Source organism: Euwallacea fornicatus, chromosome 12 (assembly GCF_040115645.1).
Source record: "Euwallacea fornicatus isolate EFF26 chromosome 12, ASM4011564v1, whole genome shotgun sequence".
Lineage (NCBI taxonomy): Eukaryota > Metazoa > Arthropoda > Insecta > Coleoptera > Curculionidae > Euwallacea > Euwallacea fornicatus.
The window spans coordinates 3189372-3213755 of NC_089552.1; the positions used below are offsets into that span (position 1 = coordinate 3189372).

Sequence of the window (24384 nt, forward strand, 5' to 3'; positions counted from 1 at the left end):
AAAAAAAATGACGTGTCATGTTTTTTTGTTCAAAATATTCAGAATCACATCATTGGTGACGGCACTGACGAAATTAAAAACACCGTTTTTCCCTTGAAACATGTGGCTTCACGCCTATTTTATGCGTTTTCAATTTTCAGAAAAATATTTAACGTCGGACCTGACTTGTCACGAAAAAAAATTAACAAACATTTTTCTATCACCCTGTAGTTCAGACAGCCCCATGTTCATATAAACTGTTTTTCTTAAAATCATTCACGCCCTCAATTTTTGCAATAATATTATGAAACCCCCTGTATTATGAATGTTTACAATTTACTTTGTGGTTCATACTGCAGAATTGCGGCACAACATTCATCAGCATCTATGAATACTTTTTTGACCCACTGTGTATCCTGTAAGTTTAAAACTTTTAGGAATGATTAGAAACAAACATTAGTCAGTCAGAAGAAGATTTTATTTACAATTTTATGACTAATTTCGACAAAAAAAGGTGTTTATACCATCAAGGTTCCTTGACAAATACGCCTCGATACGATTTATAATGTACCAGTAAACATTACGGTTTTTTCAATTCGACAGGGCATTATTTTCGTGTTTTCGCCTGAGTGAGTAGTACTACGTATACAATGATCCAGTAGTACCCTCTAGTGTTATAGGTGCATAGTGTCTTAAATTGGTTGTGCATGCATAAGAATCTTTAAATGGTGAGTCTTAGATAATTTTATAAAGAACTTGAACCTATTTATGAATGAGTGTGTTCAGAGAAATATTATAGAATGTCACATAAAAAAAAATATTTAAAGAAAATAAGACTTAATTCGTGAAAAAATGGGGATCTTTCCCATAAAAGTTAGATACGAGCCGTTTATTCTATTTTTACGATTTTTTGGCTGTTTGCTTTCCTCGGTTATCCGTGATATATCTCTATGTAGGTTTATCAAAAGTTGACACCTACATGAGATTTGCGAACATACAGTTTGCAAGAATGTCACTGCAATGTTTGATTACAAGAAACAGTAAGCTATAACAAAGAAAAGCACTTCAGTAAACACAGATCCCAATGGTAATCTACAGCATGCTGCATATGCCTCATGTGTCTCCATGAAGTTTCAGATACATAACAAATTATGGTAAAAATGGAATTAATAATGGAATTAGGCAGTAATCAATCAAATGTATCAATGTCATCAAATGAAAATTCAATTCCGACCGTAGCTTTAAAGCTGTCCCCAAAGTCTGAAGTTATTGTTGAATTTAGAGGGTTTGCATTGTTTCCATATGTATGACCGATTTCCAGTGATTTGCGAAGGATTTAGGAATGCAATAATTATTTCTTTAACAAGTGCAGAAAGTGGTGTTTTGCCGCATGGTTATTGTAACTGACCGAACCACGCGAAGCGAAGTCAGTCAGCAATTTAAGGCGGTAAAGGCACTCTCGCACGTGTTAGTTACAACGCTCTCGAGGCATTAGGGAACTGTAAAATCTTGTGCGGTAGGAAGTGACATGCGGTAAAACTTTGCAGCACACATGTGCGGCAATTTCCTCTTTTCATCTTGCAAATGGTAAAGCCACTTTCTAGCATGCTCATAGGAAAAATCTAATCCTGTAAGAAGGGAAAGAATCGAGGAATTCACAATTTCCGTAGGAAGTGCATATTATGCTTCATACGTTCCCACTTGGATTTTCAGCTACATAATAAGTTATGATAAGGTTTTGATCTATCTCTCAAATTTGATATTTCAACAATGTTTCAGTTCATACCAAATATAAAAGTGAACTGTTCCAGGTTTCAGGAATATGGAAGTTACGTAAAAATTAACTGTAATTTCGAGACACTCACCAATGATTACCCTAAGACGCATTAATTTTGTAAATAATCATTAATTCATTCAGCGCAACAATGAGACCCCAGGATTACATTGTTGAAACATAAAATTGAAAAAATACATGAAGCTCTTATCATATTTTATTATGTGTCTGGAAATCCAAGTAGGAACTCGTGAGGCATCATAGGCGCTTCTTACGGTAATATATTGTGTATTCCTAGATATTTTTATAAATAACTAAAAAATCGTGATATGAGCTATAGAAGTAATTCAAAGAGAGCGAAGAATCGTCTAGATTTAATAAAAATGACTAGCTTTGGAAGCCAGATAATCGGTAGTACGCCACAAAGAACTTCGGGGTGCTAAAAAGGATCTTGACTCCCAAAAAAGAGTAGATTTTGATTGCAAATTGTGAATCATCGCCCTGTGAATTCTATAGTATAAAGCACGTACAAAATGTTATCTTAGAAAGAAATAAAACTGAAGAAGCTGAAAAATTAAACGTAAAGAAATCTGAAACTTTTCCACCCTGTATTTGGCAAGCTAGTATTATTTGGATTGAAGATTTCACCGTTTGTCTTTGGCAGCCTGATTTGCGGACACGCTGTGTTGGCAACAGTAGACATTTGACCTTCACAATATTAAAATAGTATATGTATGTATAACACGAACAATTAATGAAAAGGCCTGTTACATCATAAAAAAACATCTACTTCTAAACTTCCACTTGCTTATGTATACATATACCCAAGACGAGCCAAAACGACGAGTTTCGTCCGTACCTTCGACAAGATCCTGAGATAAGTTAATGATTAATGATCAAAAACGGTGGAGAAACCACCAAAGCAAGTCCAGCCCGAGATCCCATCTCCACGGTAGTTTTTCTTCATTTTTTTCACTCGTTTTACCCGTCTTGCGGTTACCTTTTGTTCTTATTCTTCGTCTTCTTGGTCGTGAAACCCAATGGCTCCATCTGCTAATTGCAAATGGCGTAGCACGCTGTCCCGGTAATAACGCTCTATAAATACAGTGTTTTAACGTCATTATTAAAATTGGAGCATTATTGCTTGGTGGTGTCGGTGGTGCAATCCTGAAAGCGACACTCAAATGGGTTTTGATGGGAAATTCTTAGGTGCTTAAAAGATTGCAACAAGATGTACCGTTTGACCCTTGAAAATCGTTCAGGATTATAATAGTTTGCAGTGTTGATGGAAATAAACTTCGCAGACCGTAGTTTCTAGTCTCAAGCTCAGTTGTCGGTGTGGAATGTTCCTGGGCATTTTTAATTGAAAATTTTAACCACTTTTGTAAATAAATTAAAAGTGAAAATGGTCTAAAAACTTGAGTAATCAGAAAAGAACGCGAAAAAAAACGAGAGAGATAAAGATAGAAAGATGGAGGGGGAAAAAGAGGGGCGGAGGAGAAATGAAAAATCCACTTGTCATTGTATATGGGTCGTCCCGTATAAAGTGATTGGCGATTATGGGGATGGTACAAGGTGACTCGAAGTTTATTTCCTATTCGACGTCACCAAAATCAAATATGGCAGCCGTGAGAATCAACAAAATTGAATAAAGTTTCTCGAAATCTAGAAGAGTTGGAAGAGTTCTGAGAACGCCATTCGATTGATAATAAGTTCTAGTAGAGAACTGTCAAATTTCGTACAATTGACCCAAACTGTTTACAGTTTAGGATTTTCGAAATTCACAGTTTTCAGTTTTTGTTAATATTTTAAAAACTCCTGTTTTAAACATATTTAAAATTTTAGAACATTTTCTGAAGAAGCACAAATATGCTCATCTTTTTTCCCAATCCCAAGAGTCACCTTGTATCTCTTACCGTTCGCATAACCTGCAGGCAACGCACTTTATTTGGGACACCCTGCATTGCTTCCACCATATTTTTTTTTCGATTTCAATTTAATGTTTTTTTTTTCACAAGCGATTTTCCTGTTGAACTGGGTTATATAACTTACCAAAAAAATTCTCTTTATTTCACATAATAAATGAACATCTCATCGGATCTCTGATAGGGACAAACCCATGAGAATTGGAAATGCAGGTCACCTAAGTTGAGACATTCCTGGATCAAACAAAGCTTTTGATGTAAAATGTTTTTATGTATGTATTTTTGTGTAAACCGTCACTCAAACTAGAGCCAAACGCGTTGAGGTCTAAAATGAAAATGTTGTGCGATTTAAAATTCTACCCCCCCTTAACTTTTTTACACATTTTTCGTTTCTTTTTTTAATCAAAAGCAGCTTGAAATCGGATAAAAAAATTCGATTTTTTTCCTTTTTTTTTTAATGTTGCTTTCCCAAACTGCCAAAGGCAAAACTAGCTCTGCACTTATTGCACTTCAAATTCGCTAAAACAAATCAATTTGCTTCGAACTGATCCATCCATCTTCCATTTATAAAACGTTTGAGTAGTAAGAATATAATCTATTTTTAATAGCTATTGGTAATGGAATGAACTTGTTTATGCCTAAATAAGGCAATAATTTTTATACGCACGTTGTAGTAAAACAGTCAATTAACGTAGAGTACTACAGGATGTGTCGGTCATCCACGCTTCACTTGTAGCAATAAAATATTAAACTTTTTAACGACTTTATTAACTGCTGTTGTTTATATCTGTCGTTATTTAGGTTTGTTGTTGCCAGATGATGCGTGCATTTACTGCTGAAATATCAAGTATTATGACAACGATTTTTCTACGCCTTCGTTTTGCTGCACGAGGGCAATCTCATCGGACACACACGTGTCTTTTAAAGTTATTCACAGAAACCCAATATAAATAATCGTAGGTAATAATGAATTCATCTGGCTACTGAATCTTATACATATTATCTTCGGGACAGTAGACCAGACATATTCCTGGTTAAAATTCAATTAAACCAGGCGACCTACTGAACGGGACCGCTGAATGTTATCTTCTTGATCTGACTTGGAAAAACGACTGAGAGTGTTGAGGTTTAAGATCTCAATTCTGGTAGTTTGGTGACATTAGGGTTTGGCCTTTAACAGTGGCGTAGCCACTTCTTTGGCTAGGCGCTGGTATTATCCGAATGGAATGAGCCGAGGCCTCAAGGGCAGAAGAAATTAAGTTTATCGCGAGAAATTTATAGCCATAGGAAATCGTTTGTGCTCCGCTAGCGACAATCATTCTTTATGGCCATCGCTAATTTAGCAATATCATAGAAAGATCGTGATCGAGTACAGCTGCTTGATGGGAAAAGTGTCATTAGGTGATCGATCGGCATGAATCTAGCAATTTCTGCGTGCAAATGGCGTGTCAAGTAGTTGTAGCACGAACCATAGACACGCCTGAATAATACTTCGTAAAAATATTTAAATAGATAAATTTAGGAACATTTTTGGTCTTTATAGACGGAAATCCCATGGACAAACCACCTCTTCTCTCTAATGCAACACCCAGCCATACAAAACCAATTAATTCAAAAACAAACGTGTAATCTACATGACCAATTTACCACAAAAAATCAAGTCAGAAATCAGCTCATTAAGGAGCTTGAAATTACGCTTGCATGAGAATGCCAATCTAAGGAGTGTATTAGGGGTGAATTGTTGCATTAAAAATTACGTACATATATGACCTAGATCTACGAGTATTAAATTGCACAGCTATCGACAAGTTAATGCAGTTTTTAAATAAAGTACGCCCAATCAATTTAGATCTAGAATATTTCACAAATTACGTTTTAACAGTGATCCGGTTTTTACTAAACATGATCCTATGTTACTAGGACATAAGCGAAGAGTTCTTGTGCGCGAGAGCAAGAAATTATTCTGCATGATCTGCAGTCAGGTACAGTTATGTTTCATTATCTCCCAAACCCAATGATCTAGAGGAAGTAGATGCGTCATCGTTATTTACAGTTTTGAGGCTCCCTTTTGACAAATGAGACACTAATCCATGGCGATGACATCAACGGAGGAGGTATTACAATCATGCCTCCTCAGGCCTTATAAGCGCAGGTGCCTTACGCAGGTCTGGTGGCATAATATAACGATGACGTCATAAGGACACTAGCACACGGCGACGCTCCGGGAAAAAAAATGTCGTCATTTTAACGGCAATGCCAGCTATTCTTCACTGATTCAGTTCTTGAAGATCATTGAACGTATCTAACGTGAATATTTCTATCTGAAGAGAATTGTGTTGCTCGATATTACGAGCCCCATGTTCGACTGAGTCAGCTCTGATTAGTAGCGACGAGCAAATGACATCTTGTAGCTAAATTCTTAAACATACAGCTACTTATAAGGTTGTAAGACCAAGACCTGTCTTAAATTTGAACCAAAAATAAGATTTCATTTGCCTTATTACGACACATATTTTACCTGTTTTATTCTCGTGAAATTATAATTTAGCCTGCTTAATTGTACTAGGACTATAATGAGTCGGTTTATGATCGTCAAACAATATCATAAAAAGTTCTTCATAATGAAACCGGGCGTAAAAAATCTTTATATCCTCCTTTGATGTTTCTCCGATAATCTGCATTTAATGTGGGAGCACTTGCGTAGTGCTGCCATTCGGCTCTTGGTATGTTTAAGCTCGCAATCGTTTTGGTATTTTATAACTAACAGACTCCCAGACCAACCCTTAGCTTGTTTATAGCCTCTCCATGCACCAACCACGAACTTTTTATTTATATTCATGGAGCCCCGGAAAAAATCAGAGAAAAAAGTTAATAAGTTTAGGTTGGCCAAGAAGGACTATCATTCATTGAGGACATCTCTGCCACGCCCACTGCTATCTTTCAGAGGCCCTGTGAGCTTTCTTGTTGTTCTTCTTTCGGTTCGGCCGTAGTAACGGCCGCACTTTTGCTTTTGTTTTTGTGTTAGATGGTGGAGCTTCAACCCAAAGCTCCTGGTGAAACCCAAAAATTTAAAGTAAGACACATAACACGTAATGAGAAAAGCTCATCCCATTCACTTGTGAAGTAATAAACGGCAAATCTAATGCGCTTCCAAATGGTTTAGCTCTTTACGATGAACTGTCATACGGAATGGTCGTAAACCTTGGCCAAAGTGTGCAATGGTGAAATACCTTTGTTCGTTTATATACCTTTAAAAAGCTGTGACGCATTTGAATCTTCGTAAAACATTTTAATGCTGTTTTTGCAGTAATGCGTGCGTGCGGTAATTTGTTTTCGAAAGATTTTCTGCGGTGTTCATCACAAGACCTAGCGGAGCTGTTTTTAGTCATAGATATTTTTTAAAAATCGTACGCGGAGTAAAACTGAGTTCAACCATCATCATCACCAAAGGAATTCCTGCTAATTATAAACCCGCCATACTAAACCCGACATTATAAAGAAGCAAGGGCGTGTCAGCCCCTAAAAAATTACCATTGGAAGATTAGATCCTGCCTCAGATTCAACTGTGGCCCATTAGGCAACGGCTTAAAGGGACGCCCAAAATGGGACGTTATAACTGACAAAAACTACCTTCATCCATGCAACTAACGCACTTTTACGAGCCGCGCATCGAAATATCTATTTCACACTATAATCGCCAAATACACTGTTTTAATTGCGTGTCAATCATCGACATACCCAATCTGGGCCAATAAAAGATGGGCCTAATCGAAAATATAGATATACAGGGTGACGGTGCAGCTTTTTCTCTGGGAACCGAAAAAGCACCAGTGAACGGTTGCCTACCGCGAACGTCTACCTTGTAATAAGGTTTTTTTGTTTGTTTTGCAGATGATATGTGATTAAACTGATTAAATTTTATTTTGAAGAAGCTTTGATGGTCACTCTTGATTATTTCTAAGAAAGCTAATCTAGTTTTTGTCTTGGTTCTAGAGTATTACTGGCCGATGCCCCTCTAAGTATATAAGAATATAATCTAAGCGATTGCGTTACTTGCCGAAATGTTGTCAGGTTTATCAATTTGAGATTCCGGCTTGTGTTAAAGATGCGAAGTGAAGATTTCTTTCCGTGAGAAATAACTTTAAGAAACAGAATTCGCGAGCACAGACCCAAAGAAAAAAAAAGGTTTAAAATTTGTTGGTTTTCGGTAAATTTGGCAATTGGCGTTCCATGAAAAGGGATTTTACTAGTAACTCCTCTCCATTGCCATGATGGAAGTTCATATACGTATACAGTGTTTCCAGACCGAGAGCTTTTCTCCTAATCTAGTTAGGTTCAATATAGAAAGGAAATTAGGTATTTTGTTTGCTCATGTATAGGGCCGTATATGTTGGTGCATATAGTTAAATCCGGGTTTCGAAAAAAAATGGTACTAATATTTTCATGTGAGAGCTAAAATCAAATCCAGATTCGCCTTCGAACTTTTGAAAAATTGTGTTCCACTAAAAAAAGGATCCTTGATCTTTGTCTTCCAAAACATTCCGCTTTACCATGCATGGTGTCTAGCAAACATTTTTTTCCGATATTAGTACATGGATCTAATTCTAGAAGAAACAAACTTTTATCAGCCATTTCGTTTTTGAAAACCAGACCAGAAATGTCAGAAATACAAACTCCCAGAAAATGCGGAAAAATATGCCATGCTGACTATAGTGAGGAGCAACTTTTCCATAATTTGACTTTTTCTCGGATATTTTCTGAATTACATGAACCATAAACTAATGCGTAAGTTTACGTCCATTTAACCAAACCTACATCATTTAAACCGTCTGCGAGATCCCACACAATGAAGTGGCTCAAATTTGACACATGCGCCGTATACACCTGGATTAATCTCCTCTTTACTTTGGCACGTTGACACTAAGGGAATGAGACATTTTTATTCCGATTTTACATTTTTTCGTATTGAAATGGACTTTGGAGTCTTACGCATGATGGTAAAATTTAATATTTCTTAGCACAAAGATGCTGAAACTCTGTCAAAATTGTCCACATATTGGTAATTTAGTTAGTTTTACTCAACGCTCTTTTCTACGATATACTGATTTTCTCAGAATTTTTTTCCATCATTAACTGAAGTAATCTTTAATACAGAGCTTTCTCGCTGTAGGTGTAGGAAAAACGACAACATCATTCTAAAAAAAACTACCCAGCCATCTGCACACTTTAAGAGAAAAAAATCTCGTTTCGTAAGGAATTTTGGAGCTGCCAACCTGAAATACCAAACAAAATAGCGGCTACAGAAGCAGCTAATCTACAAATATTAGCTGAGAGTTTTCGTCCAAAGAGGCGCTATTCGACGACCATAAAATCACAGCAAAATGATAAAGTTCCCGGAAATACAAGGAAAACTCTGGCAAACGGGGCACCGACGTCCCATCTCTAAGATCCAGAAATTTGGAATTGAATATTTTACTGCAGTGAAGACTTTGCTCGAGAACGAGCTTAAACTCTTTGGCACTTTAGAGGATTAACAAAACGACTTGACTAAAAAAATTGCTCTGATATAGTCTTCTTTGAAACCTACATATCTTGGATGTTCGCTGAGGAAGCTATGAGTTCATGTGAATTCAGGTTACGTTTACGTCCGTTAACGTAAAAGGAATCTGCGTTAAAACTACGTAATCACCATCACCATGACTCGACTCTCGTGTATGCGTAATAGTAATTTCACGGCATGTTGCGGAAAAAATAGAGCCCAAATTGGCCCGTCGATCTTATGAAAATTAGAATCTCTTTTCTTCGGAGGTTCGATCTTTTCATCGAAATTTGCCACGGAATTTTTTCAAAAAAAAAAAACGGGCGTCAAAGGTAGTACCCATTACTACCCACTTTTAATTGTAAATCGAGTGTCGGCGTTTAAAGGGTACATACTTTCGAATGTCTCTGATGAATAAAGAGAATCTATTAGTACCAAATTGATGAGAGGTAAGGTCAAAGTTTACAGCGCCTTTTTACAGTTGAAATCAGCGGGATATCGCGTCACACCCCGTAGAGCGATCATCCTTGGAAGATAAACAACCATTTATCAAGCACAAAGACAAATTGCTATTCTCGGCTTGCTTTATTATAACTGGCCGATTTCTAATGTATTATTGATGTTGTAATTGTTGTTTGGCTTAAGAACGATTTTTTCCACAATCCATGGAAGCCATGGAGGATATATTAGTTCAACATTTCTTCGGGCTAAAACAAAGGTGCTTTTTCAATGTAGCGAAAGACAGGTGGCCAGACACCATGACGAAAGCTGTCGTCAGCTTGTGGCACCTGATGGAAAATCGAATTATTTGCTTCTTGCTGGTATGCACTTATACCATTCAATTTTTTTAAGTGAAGCTAAAACGCAAATCTTTGAATTGTAACATAAATTACGAAAGCCAAAACAGCCCTTAACGCAATGATATATTACTTGGCGTTATCTCCGGGGACATACCGCTCGACATCATCGGCAAGTATAACAGTTGGCATGAAGGGGGTGCGCCCCGTGGCCCCGCTGCGAGGCCCCCAGGGGGCCTTATTAGAGACACCGAACGAGAGGACACGAGTTTAACGCTGTTTAGCGGCATAATGCAGTTTTAACTCGATTATTTTCGCTGTTGTCAAATAAAGGATAAGAGGAGTCGAGAGGATAGAGTTATAGTTTTTGAAGCGTGCCCGTGTGCCTGCATATGGTTAATTGGGATTGTGCTCGAGCTGCAGGTGGTTTTTGGAAACAACTGTTTATTATACATTAGTCGAAAATCCGATAAAGTTTATGGTGATTGAGACTTGATCAAAACGAAAACAGAGTAATGTTATGATCTTCACGTTTCTACCAGCCTCCGACTGTCTATGGATTTTTGCCACAGTACATAGAAGAATCTAACGCTTGAGTTAAAAGAAATGGAGAGAAATGGATTGAGGATTTATTAAGTCAAGGAATGTACTACTTCTATGAAATACTTGACTTGACTTGAACATTAAATGTAAAAAATAAACGCTTGAACTGGGAGTCCGGGAAATAGCATTTTCCCGCGCGCGCGTGATAGTCATGTAAGCACGGGAAAATGCATTTGCCACGTGCGATCAATGAAAATTTTTATCAGTAGACCCTGAAAACGATAAGTATTATTTGGATTTGAATTACTTGCTCCAAAAGGTGTTGGTCGCCCCCTTTCCAGGTTCGTAGAAAGTATGGTAAGTAATCTCAAGGAATTTCTTGGAGATTTTTGTCGGATTATTCAGAACTTTCTGCCGAATTTCTATACTGTGCCGGAGGCATCTGTTTCACAAAAATACAAACTATGTTAAATCTACAGTAATTACTCCCGTTAAGCCCACTCATTTGTGGTTCAAAAGCTAAGATTTTATGACAGATATTTGCTTAGACAAATGCCACTTGCAAAAAGCTATTTTATGGTCGCTCTGCCCAAAAATGGGAAAGTTGTGCAAAAAGACCTTGAAATATTTAAATCAAAAATCCAAAAAAAGGCTGGAAAAAAATTGTAACTGTGCTGAACAATATTCAAAGACCAAAAAGGAATTATTTAGGGCAGTTGGAAGATAATTAAATAATTACAAGATGTTTCATTTCATGTTTCAATAAACAATTGCTGCAACGCCTTATAGGTTTGTAAGGCATAATGCAATAACTGTATTTACATTATTAGATCCCCTGCAGATTTCTCAAGCATGTGCAAAATGTAATGGAGGATCTGAAGTAGTACACTAATATAGTAAGCGCGATATGATGCCATCATTAATACAGTTTCATTTATTTGTAATATTACGCGATACCGTTATGAAAAATAATGTGAACCGGTAAAAGCCAAATTCCTCCCTTAGTTTTCAGTGTATTGTGTAACGCGCTGCCGGTATATATCGAGTATTCTGCTCTGTGACGTCACACCGTTATGAGAGCGATTCGCACGTTCGTCAGAATTTTGGCTTTTCATTTGGGTTTTTCCCACATAAAACTTTGTATTTTATTAAATTTTTTTAAATTTTGTTCACGAGTATTCAATTTTGTAAAGTTTAAATGGAAACTAAAGTTTAAAATTTTATAAGTTTAAATAAATATAATAAATACTTATAATAAATAATATAAAATAATACATTTACAAGTTCAAATAAAGATCGAATCAAATAGATTCCGCCAATTTAGTAATTGGTATCAATCAATTCAAGAGCTGAGAATATGTATGGGGCATTGCCAAAAACCTCTCTCCTACTAGATTTATTGCGGGGGGGTTTTAGGAAACACAGAAATCCTGGGACTTCTGTAAGCTACCTGCACAATTTTTTTAGCGATTGGACTTGCAGGATTATTGTTCTTGAACGTATTTTCTTTAGCAGCACACAAGTTACAACGATGAAATCGTCTGCCTAATAAGACACGGAGCAATCTATCTCTCGATATACTATAAAAAACTGTTATTAGATTTTACAACTAAAATCTTTTGCGAGAATTTCATCTAAGAAAATTTCAAATTTGATCTAACGAAAAGTACTAAATTTTTCCAATGAGCATCTTTGTCGCCGAGGGACATTGGCGTACTCCTGAAACAACTTTATGATCTTCAGCAGCTAATCTGTCTTGAGCCTAGAAATAGTTACTCCATAATACTACCTAAGAAATAGGTACAGAATTGAGCGATGGCACCGAAGTGGATTCGCACGCGAACTTCGACCAAACTCCCTTATGATGGAAGTTCACGTAAAGATCGCATAACTTCCGGTTAAGGGACGGGGTGGAACCGAAAAGCGTGCTGGAAGGGCTTTAAACACAATAATCATAGAACAAACGTGCCAACCGTCTTCAAACACATTTGACAACCTGTTATTAAACGATCGCCGTTTCGATTTCACTTTCAACATGCAGACTTGGCAATCCTTAAACGTAATTAGAGATCGACTTAAAGTGCAGAATAGTCAACTAAGAATGATAGACAAATGAGGAATATTTCTGTAAAATTGAAAAACGAAACTATTGAAACGTGCACTAAAATTCAGGACTGAGATGCATGTCGTACATCAACCTTGGATTGATGGACATCGAGCTAAGGCCTCACAGGTGGTATCCAACCTGTGACTTCAAAACTTCACATTTACAACCTAAGAGAACTTTTACAGTGAATTTTGCTATGGGACTAACGCAGCTTTGCATATATATCAAAATCCGAGCTTCTGAAATTTCTCATCTCTTACATGTTCCGCAGTAAACGTGAAGTTATGACTGGTTCAATTTCAAACTAAAGAGAACTTTTCGAGGTATTTGCTGTCCGCAGATTACAGACCGTGGCATGGGCTTGAAATCTTCATTTTTTTTCTACCTATCTCCCTTTCGCACTTATTCAGAAAATATCCCCTTCTGATCCAAAACTCACATTGAGTCTATCTTCATCTGAAATATTTGATTAGGAAGTCACCTGCTTATTTCCAAAAGCGATTTGGCCGCTATAACTTGAATTCTCCATAGTTCAAAAGAACATTTTTATTAACGTTTCTGGAGATGGCATTTTTTCGGTAATCCAGCCGACAAGCACGAACTGGAAAATCAAGAAAATGGAAAATACTACCAATGGTTCATTATTGGGTCTTGCACCCACTGGATACTGCCCCGCAACCCTCTCCAAGAGGTTTGCTACGCAATATCAGCCTTTGATTCGCTTGATCTCTTTAGTATCGGTACTTGAGCAGCTGTTGCATGCATGGTTACCTAATTTCTGCAAATTTGATTCCTTAACATCGCCGTTGCACTTCATCATTTATAGATAATGCGCTAACGGCTCATCACCTGATGAAAAATTGTGACTCTCATCTCGAGTTTCTTTCCCGTCATTTTGGTCCACAGTAAAATCATCATCTGCTCCACTAACTTTAGAACGTAAGTCAATACCTGAATTTGCAAGTCAGGTAGTACCCCGAAGAGAAGAGTTTTTTTCCAAAAGGTTGCAATCATAAAGAACTAACGTATCTTCGACGATGCGTTAAAAAAATATTCGATTCCAGGCAAAATTTTATTATCTTTGTGACGAACCACGTGGCACCATGCCTGGTCCAGTGTTAGGTCAATCCTCTTCATGCAAAACCTCAATAAAAACCTGATTACCTTCTTGGTTGTGCTTTTCAAGCAATGGCGCAGCCGCATACCACGAAGACACAAAATTTTTATTGAAACTAGCCTTGAAATTTTAGCGCGCATGCGTGAAAGCGGCGATAGTATGTTCTAACATGTCCTAAGGGACGCATGCGATGTTACGACGCCACACCTAATTCCAGTGCATGAAAAAATTTTTCAGATGCATGTATCACCCATGATACAAGGATATTGCAAAAAATGCGGAAAGTGTGAAGTTTCCGGAGCGAACGAGAACTTTCTGATAAATATGCATAGTGATATCCTGCAGAAAGATTTAGACACTAGTAACCTGATTGTGATGCCAAGACCACATGTGCAGAAAGTTATTTTATAGTAAACTTCAAACGATTTTCTGAAATGAATTTGCGTTCATCATCATCATCAAGATCTCGAAAAGACGAACACGAGGAGGAGAGGCATAAGAAAGGCCAAAAACTTCACGGTGTATTTTTAATTGGAGCATACGGCCGTGTCATAGGCGGGTTAGATTTATAGTTTGGGAATGACTTAACCAATTTCGCTGGTTTCTTTTCCTTTCGAGCACATCATTAATATTTCCGTAAGTTATTGTGTGCGGCGATGGGCCACTTGATGTATGGCCTCTGCGTGCCTCGGCCAATGGCGTTTCTTCTTCAGGATGCATTGTTGTCGACTTCTGACTGCTTCTTATATTTCTACATAACACTGCATAGCCGCTTATGTAATCTATAGATATTTAATCGATAATGTTTGTAAGTCTGATTGGTTTGGCTGCGATTGAGGTGTTTCTGTTTGTAATTTGGCATGTATTACTGAAGCCATAAACTCCTCGTTTGATTTACGAATCAAACATGATTTTCCTTGTTGACAAGGTGACAAGGAACTTGATTAGTAAGTTGGTGCGTCAATCCATGAATTTGGAAAGTGTCGTGGCAGGCAGGGTAGGAATCGAGTGACTCATCCATGGCCGTGACCTGACGAGGAGTGTGACATGGTCGACCTTGATCTGGACGATCTGGAGCACCCTTTTCAATCTTGTCACGTTAAAACTTGTTGGCTTTAGTGTTTTGAAGATTGCGTACTTCTCCCTATTCACTAGCCCAAAAATTCTTTTTGGGCTGTTGTGAGTAGTACTAGTTCCGGGATGATGTCAAAGAGCGGTTTTTGATAGCAAATCGAGGTTCTCATGTTTCGTACTCTCCATCTCATGTTTTTAGATGTAGTTCAAACTCCGAAGATATGTTAAATGTTCTAAATGCTGAATCAATGGAAGTTTTCGGTAGTCGGGCTCCGGCCGTAAGGAACACTTTGCAGTGCCAATGGACGGAGCGCCGATACACAATTCAATTCATTTTTCTCGTTAAAAAACGCGTTGTTGAAATGTTCTGGAACAGAGTAATTAGATCCATTCTAGCATCACCAAACCGTTCTGCCCTCCTAGATCACCTGATTTGACCCCGTTGGACTTTTTTGATGCGGATTTTCGAAACAAAACATTTGCAACCAGAGAGTATTTCGCGATATTTCGAGACAGTTATTGGAAAATATGTGTTTTAAACGCAATTTCACAAACCATTAAAAATTCAATCACGGAGATTTCTAGAGGGACAGCACTGCGTTGTACGTGCTCTAAAGCACACGGAATTACATATATTTTCCTTTTTATCATTGGCCAATAAGGAAACCTTTTCGCCCCGTTATATTCGCCAATAAAGAGCCCATGTGCCTATATGTTTATCTATCCAGAATTTGGAGGCTGCTCGTCCCGAAAAAATAAAATCGAAAGAGTCTGTGCGTTGGTGTAAATTTTTAGGCCGAGCCATTGGATTAACGTCGTTATTTGTAGTCTATTAATTGAATTATCAAATTTTTGGGTAAACGCAAAAGATGAAAAACGCTGCCAATTTATCACACTCGTTCATATGGGCCGTGCAGTAGACGACAAAGTGTCAAAAGCCGACACTTTCACACTCGAGTTCCTTTAAAATTTACGACAGAATTTTAATTAGGTGCGTAAATTGGTTAACGAATTGTCACTATTCGTTTATTTTGTCAAAATTGGGGCCCCAAACAGGAAACGCATCGGCATTTTTGTGGGGCGTTGATGGACACGCCAGGAATGCGGAGAGTGTCAGGTCGTTTGTTTTTCCGCTGGTTTTTGGGCGTAACACGTGTTGGTGATGTACCCGCTAAATTAGCCCGACTATGATTAAACTTCTATATCCCTTAAACTTGCACGTGTATAACGACTTATAAATCACCGGGTTACAGTTTTGACCTTTCGCCTCCCATACGCGCATTACTCTTTCTTTACACTTGCCATTTGTTACGCTCATTGTTCGTGCGCTACAGTAAGGAACCCCAGGTACCCCGGTCGCACCCTGGGGTGCATTAAATATGGAATAACACAGCTTTTGTCGGCTCCGAGTGCTCTCAGTTCGCGCCCCCACTGTGTCGCTGATAGATTGATTTGCTTTTCATTTTATTGTTTTGCTTGTGGAGATAGTACAATTATTCGTTATATTGTAAGTAGTCGTCAGCCCCGTTACTCGTTGGTTCCGATTATCTCACGCATACACGCAGAGGGGAGGAGGGAGAACAAAAGGTTAATGTCTCGCAGCCGCCCCTTTCTGGTCGAAACTAATACAAATGAGTTTTTTATGCGGATCTCAAACGCCCCACAAAAAAGTATAAATATGAATTTTAAACGCCGAAACGTGACCGGGCGACTTCCGCAACTCCCATATCGAAACGGAGTTCGCTGACGGTCCTCGGTCCCCGATTAATCACTAAATTGCGATTTAATAAGGGGCACCACGCCAAATTCGACATGGAAAGATGGATAAATAGACTTGTTTTGCTTGTGAAAGAGGGTGCAGTGGAACGTTACTCTGGATATGTCAAGCTTAGAGTTAGGTTAATTAGAGAAATTTGAAGAAAATTCAAAAATTGTTTTTTTAATTTCCAGAAGAGCGGGAGGTGGCTAATTTTAACCACTTTTCAAACTAGAAGCGACGACATTTTGGGGGCTCGCAGAGCAATTGCATCAAATCGAATTAGTCGCCTCAATGAGTCCTCTCAGTCGACACTCGCAAAGTTGATCCTGAAATACTATTGGGAATTTAAATATCAGCTTCGACCCCCAATGACCATCTATCATCGGCCCTGAATGATAACTATGACCGATTTTAAACTAAAATAGTAGTTCCGAAATAGTTCAGCCTAAGTGCTATCATCAGTAACGTGACACTGAACAAACCTGAACTACTCCTAATATTGCGTCCATTAAATTTCATTGAAAATTTCATTCATCTGCCATGCAATATTAATATTTCATTCTTATATGCTCTGAACCAATCACGGGCAATTACAGCGGCAATTTGCACTGGTGCAATTATTTCCGTAATTTCCCTAGTCGCCCTAGCAATATTGTAACAAACTGAAATATTTAAACCTTGCGGTTGTATTCACGAATGGGATTCATGGAATGCTCTTCTTAAATGCAACTGACGCAACGAAAATAAATCCATAATAATAAAGAATAGAAAAACTTAGTAGAGATGAAGTTAAATGTAGGAAGAGCGAGTGACAAGCCCGCAAAAGGTATAAAGTTTCAACAGAAGAGCGATAGAGTTTAAGTAAAAATAGAAAGAGAATATTGGGCAACTTGACGACAAAGGAGGTACATACGCATCATGCTGCGTATGTCATACGCACGTGCAGGCGTAGCCTGGAAAGGATGGAAGGAAGTTGTTAGTTCAGGTTGCTAGGGAGAATTTGGAAGGGGAGTTGATTGGAAGGAGTTTCCTCTTTTTTCCTTCCATCTTTTCCAGGCTGCACATGCAAGCGTATATGTCGGGAGATAAACGCATCATTATGTGGGTGTACTGACTTTATACGCACACAGGCCCGATGAAGCCACTAACTAGAAACACGTAATGCCGGATTGCCCGATATCATCTTTGCATTTTTACTTGAGTGCGCGTTTTCTTTTGCGGCCTTGTCGCTCAATTTTCCTACACGAAACTATAATGTTTAACGACTTTACATTCACGCAACTTAAACTAAAAAAGGCAGTCGTGCACTACGTGCACGTGTGTTTTCTCGGCTTTATTTTCCTTCGAACACAATTCTCAAAAATTATCGATTATTTCCGTCGCACTTGTTATATTATGCATGATAATTTAATGTCGGTCTATGTGCATTTTTTTCCATTATTTTTTTTTATTAGAAAAAGGGTAACAATTTGACATAAATGTATTCACAAAAATAAAAAAAAATTCTTAATTGACATATAAGACCGAGAGAACCAATTTTAAATATGAGATAAATGAAACCACTAAAGGTTTGGTCTCGCGAAGCCTTAGAAATCACAGTATAATTTTTTTTTTCATTAAAAAAAAATCATGGCTTTCGCAACAAAAACCGGTCGCGAAACGGCTTTCATTTCGTAACCGGTTACATAATGAAGGCAGGTAGCTCCATTTCATAGCTCAATTAACACATAGGGCCAGAAAGAATAACGGTTGCTGTAGTTCTGTAGATAATGAGCGCACTTCGATGAAGTTCAAATTTCTACTCTTATCTTCAGATTTTTTCACCACAAAACAAAATAAAAAAAAATTATGCAACTTATTAGGAAATATTGTTTTGTGCCTCAGTTAGTCTGAATCGCTTGGCCTGCAGAATACCATTCTTTACACAGAACTATGCATTTTCTAACTAGTTACATAAATAGCTATTCATTTCATGTCAGAGAACCCTGTCAATTATTTCATTCCGTTGCTGACTGTGGAAATACGCGTGACAATAACGATTCTACTGTTTGGGCCGTTTGTTGGACTTTAGTCGTTTCTCTGTCATGCTGCGAGAAAGAGATACGAAGCAGACATTCCAATATTTGTGAAAAAGAGCAATTATGGTGGTTTACGTAAATTGAAGCCCATTTAGCATAGTGAACTGTGGAATTTGTAAATTCGTAATGCGAAAAAGAAGCCATTACCCGGTGAAACTTACGGGAAAATATAGCGCAGACATAATAATCCATATTTGCAAGAAACTGAGCTGTTTTTCCATGTTGCAGGAAACGTTGGAACTATTCTATTTTTGGTATTCTTGGAGGAGCCCTTTCATATCACCCTTCCTCCCTTCCCCCACCTTCATTTAAAACTAGCCGAAGTTGTATCTCACTTTAATTAAAAACCGCCTCATCTAAAATAAATTTCTTCACGAAACAGAAATCGAGACGTTTCTTTATATCCACGTTTTCCGAGAGCCCCAGTGGATCCCTCCACAGGCTAAACCCTAAACCTATCAATGTTCGGTTTATTTTCTCGCGTCGCCGACTTCGCAGGGGGCGCAAAACTTGATGTTTCCATCCTCTGGGGGCGGATATTGCACCGATCGAAACTTCATTACAATCCCATTTCGGCCCAAATAAAATTATGCCAAATTAGATTTCAAAATTCGTCCCTCTGTGCCAACGCTGTTGCTTTGCCCACGATAATTCGTCACGTCTCTAATATCGCTTTTTCCATCCTATTTAAAGCCACGTGGGCAATATAAAGCCGGCTCTAATATGAGATTTCGTGCTGAAATAGAGGCTTAGACCTGAAGTTCAGTTCAATTTTTTTTTTTTATTATTTTATTTTTTTTTAATAAGTATTATGCAACGATCCGCACAATAATGTCAAGTTTGTCTGCCGACTTTATTTCTCTTTGCGCTAATGGCCTAGGAACAAAGGTAGTAAAGCCCTGAGATATGAGAGTTTGAAAACAAAAACATAAAATTGAAAGACTAATCATGCCAATTAATCAAGCAGACAAACCTTCAGGTTAGCGCAAGTCCATCTATTCTCTAGATATTGATGATGGGAGATTTGTTCATGTCGATTATGCGGCGCCGGCACCATTTCCAATCCATTTGAGGTCTTTAGGGGAAAGCAGCAAAAATAACATGCAAATTGACAATTGATCGCGTGTCAAAGGAAAGAAATGACCAACCGAAAACCGCAAGCGTTTAAGTGGTTTACGGCCTTTTAAAATTTACTTGACACGTAAATTAAATGACTTCTGTGAGTTTTAATTAAAACATGCGGTCTGCTTCGGAAATTATATTGGTGATTTACCACGTTGTTTAGTGAAGACAAGATGAAGACTTTTAAAGAGGCCGTGAATGGCATGGTGCCCTTATGGTTGTCAAGTGAGCAGCGAATGCTTAAAAATCGGTTAACTCTGAAAGCCTTCCGGCTATGCTGAAAATCATACGAAAGACCCCTTTTTTTTATCAGCGAGCGAACTATTATCAGGACGATGCTTCTTGCCCGTTTCGACACCTAAAATGGCTTTCAATTAAATTTTTGGTGGCAAATTACGCATGTTCATGAACTGCCTATGATCGGGCGGAAATATTTTCTTTCCATACCGCCTAAAAATAGGCCGAAACGCTAATCTAAAGTCAGCACTTTAAAATTCAGTCCACGCATGCCGATATCACTTAAGGGTGAAAGAGCGGATAAGGGTAAAGCGCCTGGGGGGAGAGTTGATCCCGCTTTTATGCTTACGAACCAGGATGAATTTTAAAGAATAATCAAACAGGTTAGTATCGCTGTTTTGGTTTATTATTTCTACGGAAATTGGTCTGAACCAAACTAAGACATCAGGAATATTTCTATACTAGTCCTTTTTGCCCACTTTCCGATAACTTAGGGTTAGCTCAAAATCCGAGGGTTCTCTGATACGTTGTTGATGACAGTTATCTGAAGCTAAAAATACGAGATATTGAAATCGGGTCAGTACTCGGTTAGAGTAATACCTGCAGCACAGGGATTTATCGGGACATTGTCCGGCAATGCGACTGAATAAGAAGGATTGAAAAGGGGAATTCCTGCCATGTAATTATTATAAATCATTATAGCACATTGGCCGCTTTTGACCTTCTTGTCAATGAAATTAATGATAGCATCATTCCGGTTCTTATGCATCTTATGCAATCCTAAAACATTTTTTCCTTACTCAGCCGCCTTAATGACCAACGTAACGTTTACCTGGAACATAATTATTATTTCTAGCACAGTTCTGCCTTTTCCCTAATCCGCAAGTCTCGTGTTTTTCGTGGAAATCCAAATTTTGGGGACGCCGAGTGACCTGAGTAATTCCTGAAATGTCACGTGGGGTGATATCACTTTTTAAAGAGTGAAGGTTACGATAGAATTTGCAAGCAACCCCACCATCGACAAATCGCGTGAAGGTTCCTCTTAGCCTCTCTGTAGTCAGGCTTCAGACCTTACGAAAGCATCATGAAAGAAAACCCATTTACATTCAGAGACTCGAAAAAGTGGATACAAAATTTAAAGGAACGAGAGGGGTCAACAATTCCTGATAAATGCCGATACAGATCTGCAATGACTTCAGAATAAAAAAGCGATAGGCGGAATGAAGAGCGAAATAATTATGAAATAAAATCTTAGACAAACATTTTTTGATCATTCGCATTCGCTGAATATCTCATAATTTGTAAGGAAGAAATCTGGCACGAATGCCATTTTATCCAATCTCCCTCACTTGACTTGAACTGTTCTTCAATTCAAATAAAAAATCTTTTATTTTGATCATTTTCACTCCATACCTATATTCTCGTTGGTAAATCTCTGGGAAAGTCCAAAAGTTCAATTTGCCAAATTTCCTAAGTCTGATAGTTTCAACACCTATAGTGCATCATGTTTCTCTTCACTAGGTTTAGACTAACTTCAAGTTCTATCATCATAAATTCGAATTTATCACACACTGATGATAGCACTCTGATTTGAATAAATCGAACTCAAGGAAAATCGTTATGTTTAATTCGTTTTTGAGATTCCAACTGTCGCCTCGTATGTATTGAGATTTTCGTTGATATATGCTCCACCAATCTAAGCTCTAAATCGAGGTACACAAAATGCGTCGTTTTTATATATGACCGTTCACCCACAAACGTTTTACAAATCGAACTTGTAACTTACCATTTCTATCCGTTGTTTGATCGCCCTTAGAAGTCAATTCTTGACCTGTGCCCTCAGATTTAGGTTTTCCTGCTGGCGAAGAAATCTCAGCTTTATTTCAATGCATAAATTTGGTTATACGGATCGGACACTGCCAACATTAGTACTATTTTTTTTTAAGGTTTTTGATACTGACCATAAATCTTGGCAATGAAAAAAAATTAAATCTTAAAGTATTCTTACCCACTTACCACTTTCTGTCTTATTTGATTCAAATGCACTTCTATCTGATTCGAAAGATTTACCAAAATTTGTATCTGAAACGTTAACTAAAGATTATCGGAAATCAAAAAAATTTCTCTACTATGAGGTAATTTCAAACGAAAAACGTCGTTCTTTCAACCACCATCTTCTTACCCTTATGCCCTTTGATTGGTCTCGAACTCTGACTTTCCATAGAATTGGTCTGTTCTGGTTCCAAAGTTGATTCGCTTTCATAACCTGAAAATACACTCGCATAATTTCAATAAATAATTTTTTTACGAAAATTCCACCCTTTGGTTCTGAAGGTACTTTTATTTTCTCCAACAAACTGCTTTTTTCATTGATTTAGAATTAACGTTTTTATCACTATCTGAAACGCGATTGTCATCTTCACCTTAATTCAAAGGATCATCTTCTTACCTTCGGGTTTGAGGTATGGTTTCAACCATGATCTTAAAACCAATTTGAGTTCCGTGGGATCGTAGGTTATGCCATGATTTCCATTTGAAGCTAAGCATGAAATTTGCTTGAAGGAATAGCAAATTGTTTGCTAATAAAAGCAATATCTCTACTGGTAATGCGAACTCAAGTTGTCAAAGTTTTAATGTTTAACTCGCATCAATACATAAATTTTTATTTTGACGCTTACCTGCCTTACCCTGAGGTGTCTGAAATTCTCGGGATTCTTCACTGGTACTCAGTGTTTCAAGCTGTTGAGCGAAGCTGCTACCTCTTAAAAATATACTTTCTTCTGATTTACTAGATGCTGCATCTAAAATTCAGAAATAAAATATTATCCTAAAAGGTTTTCACATAAGTTTCATATGGTCAAACGAGAAAAAACTAAAGCATCTTTCAAATTTTTTCGCTCACCTTTTGGTTCCTCATAGGAACTGTCTTCAGTTCTAGAGTCCTCCGTAGGTTCGTCACTTTGAATACGTGCAGTTTTTTCTGTTTAATTGTTACCCAACCCCAGATTTACAGTGAAAACTTATATTGCTCTTCCTACTTACCATTTTCTTCTCTAGTCGATTCAGCTTCACTGTAATTTTCTGTTTCAAGAGGTTCTCCAAACTTGCATCTGAAGTGTTAACTTTAAATTAGTTCAAATTTGTAAGATAAATCTAGTTAATGCCTTTCTAATAATTTTTTTCATAATGAGATAATTACAATGAAATCTTCACTTTCTTCGTCAAAGAAATATGTTACCCCTCTTACCTTTATTAAGCTTGGGAGATGGTAACGCCTGCCTCTCTAAAGAATTCAATTCTGAAGACGTTTCACTTTCCTCATCTGAAAAATTTACTGTTACAATCTAAATATTTGCCAATCTCACCCTTTAATTCTTGCGCTAATTCAGACTTCTGTACAAATTTACCATTTTCTTTTGATTTGGCCGTAACGGCGTAAGTTTAAAGAGTAATTACCTTACTTACCATCTGGTTTCTGATCGGTCTCCGTAGCCCCAATTGTACCAAACATAGTGGAAACTACGTTTGGCATAGTTCCTGAGTTCTCTCGAGAGTATTTGTCTATCCCTAAATCTGTATCTGAAACTACGTTTTAAATTAGCTCAAAGATGTAGAAAAGCGTTTGCTCATGAAAGCAATAACTCTAATGGTGGTGGAAACTCAAATTACCAATGTTTTATCATTTAGATATACGGTTTTTTCGATATGTCTAATTTACCTTCATACTCATCGAAGATCTGGCTGGCTTTTTAATATTGTTCCAAATCTGTGCATTGGGTTGAATCCAGGTTAGGTTCACCTTTGTCCCCTAAAATTTAATACTTATTGCCCTAAGTCTTCTATAGAAAAATGGTATAATTTAGACTGTAAATGAATTTTATTATTATTACTAAATTTGCCCCTCTTTACCCCGTAGGTCTTGTACAGATTGAGAAGGTTTAGGTAACTCAGTAGTTTCCAATGATTCCTCTGAACTCTTAAAGTACATCTCTCTATCCGACAAACTTTCTTCTTTGCCCCTATTAGTGCCTGGAATGTTAAACACTCCTAATATAAATTTAATCTAACAACAAGTTTTACAACTCGCTTAGTTTGGACTTTAGTAAAATTACACCATCAATCATCAAATCTTCAAATAGTTTTGCTGTTTAATAAAATTTGCCCTACTTACCCTGGATGTCTGAAGTTTCAGATAACTCATTGGAAGCCACCCAAGTTCCCTCGGAGTTTTCAGGAATTGATTCGTTGCTCTCATTTAATTTATGCCCTTCATTTTCTAGAATATACATTTCCTCGAGGTTAACCATAATAATTTACTCTTTCAAAAAAATGG

General features: G+C 37.6%; 1 protein-coding gene across 6 annotated transcripts; it reads right to left on the reverse strand.

Annotated features, from left to right (window-relative positions):
• Positions 1-20466: 20466 nt before the first annotated feature.
• LOC136342369 (uncharacterized) lies at positions 20467-24089 on the reverse strand. Of its 6 annotated transcripts, none has more exons than XM_066288090.1 (14): positions 23961-24089; positions 23770-23859; positions 23517-23636; positions 23299-23373; positions 23094-23161; positions 22954-23031; positions 22730-22852; positions 22501-22590; positions 22234-22317; positions 22068-22133; positions 21838-21909; positions 20884-20994; positions 20652-20831; positions 20467-20601 (listed from the first exon to the last, which is right to left on the reverse strand). In XM_066288090.1, the coding sequence occupies exons 9-14, from the start codon at positions 22271-22273 to the stop codon at positions 20513-20515; spliced, it is 558 nt and encodes a 185-aa protein (XP_066144187.1). In that variant the 5' UTR covers positions 22274-22317; positions 22501-22590; positions 22730-22852; positions 22954-23031; positions 23094-23161; positions 23299-23373; positions 23517-23636; positions 23770-23859; positions 23961-24089; the 3' UTR covers positions 20467-20512. The 6 variants fall into 6 exon arrangements, 4 of the variants coding, with proteins under 4 accessions (XP_066144187.1, XP_066144188.1, XP_066144186.1 ...); XM_066288091.1 differs by adding an exon at positions 22371-22450 and having other exon boundaries at positions 22501-22852; XM_066288089.1 differs by having other exon boundaries at positions 22234-22852.
• Between the last annotated feature and the right edge of the window lie 295 nt (positions 24090-24384).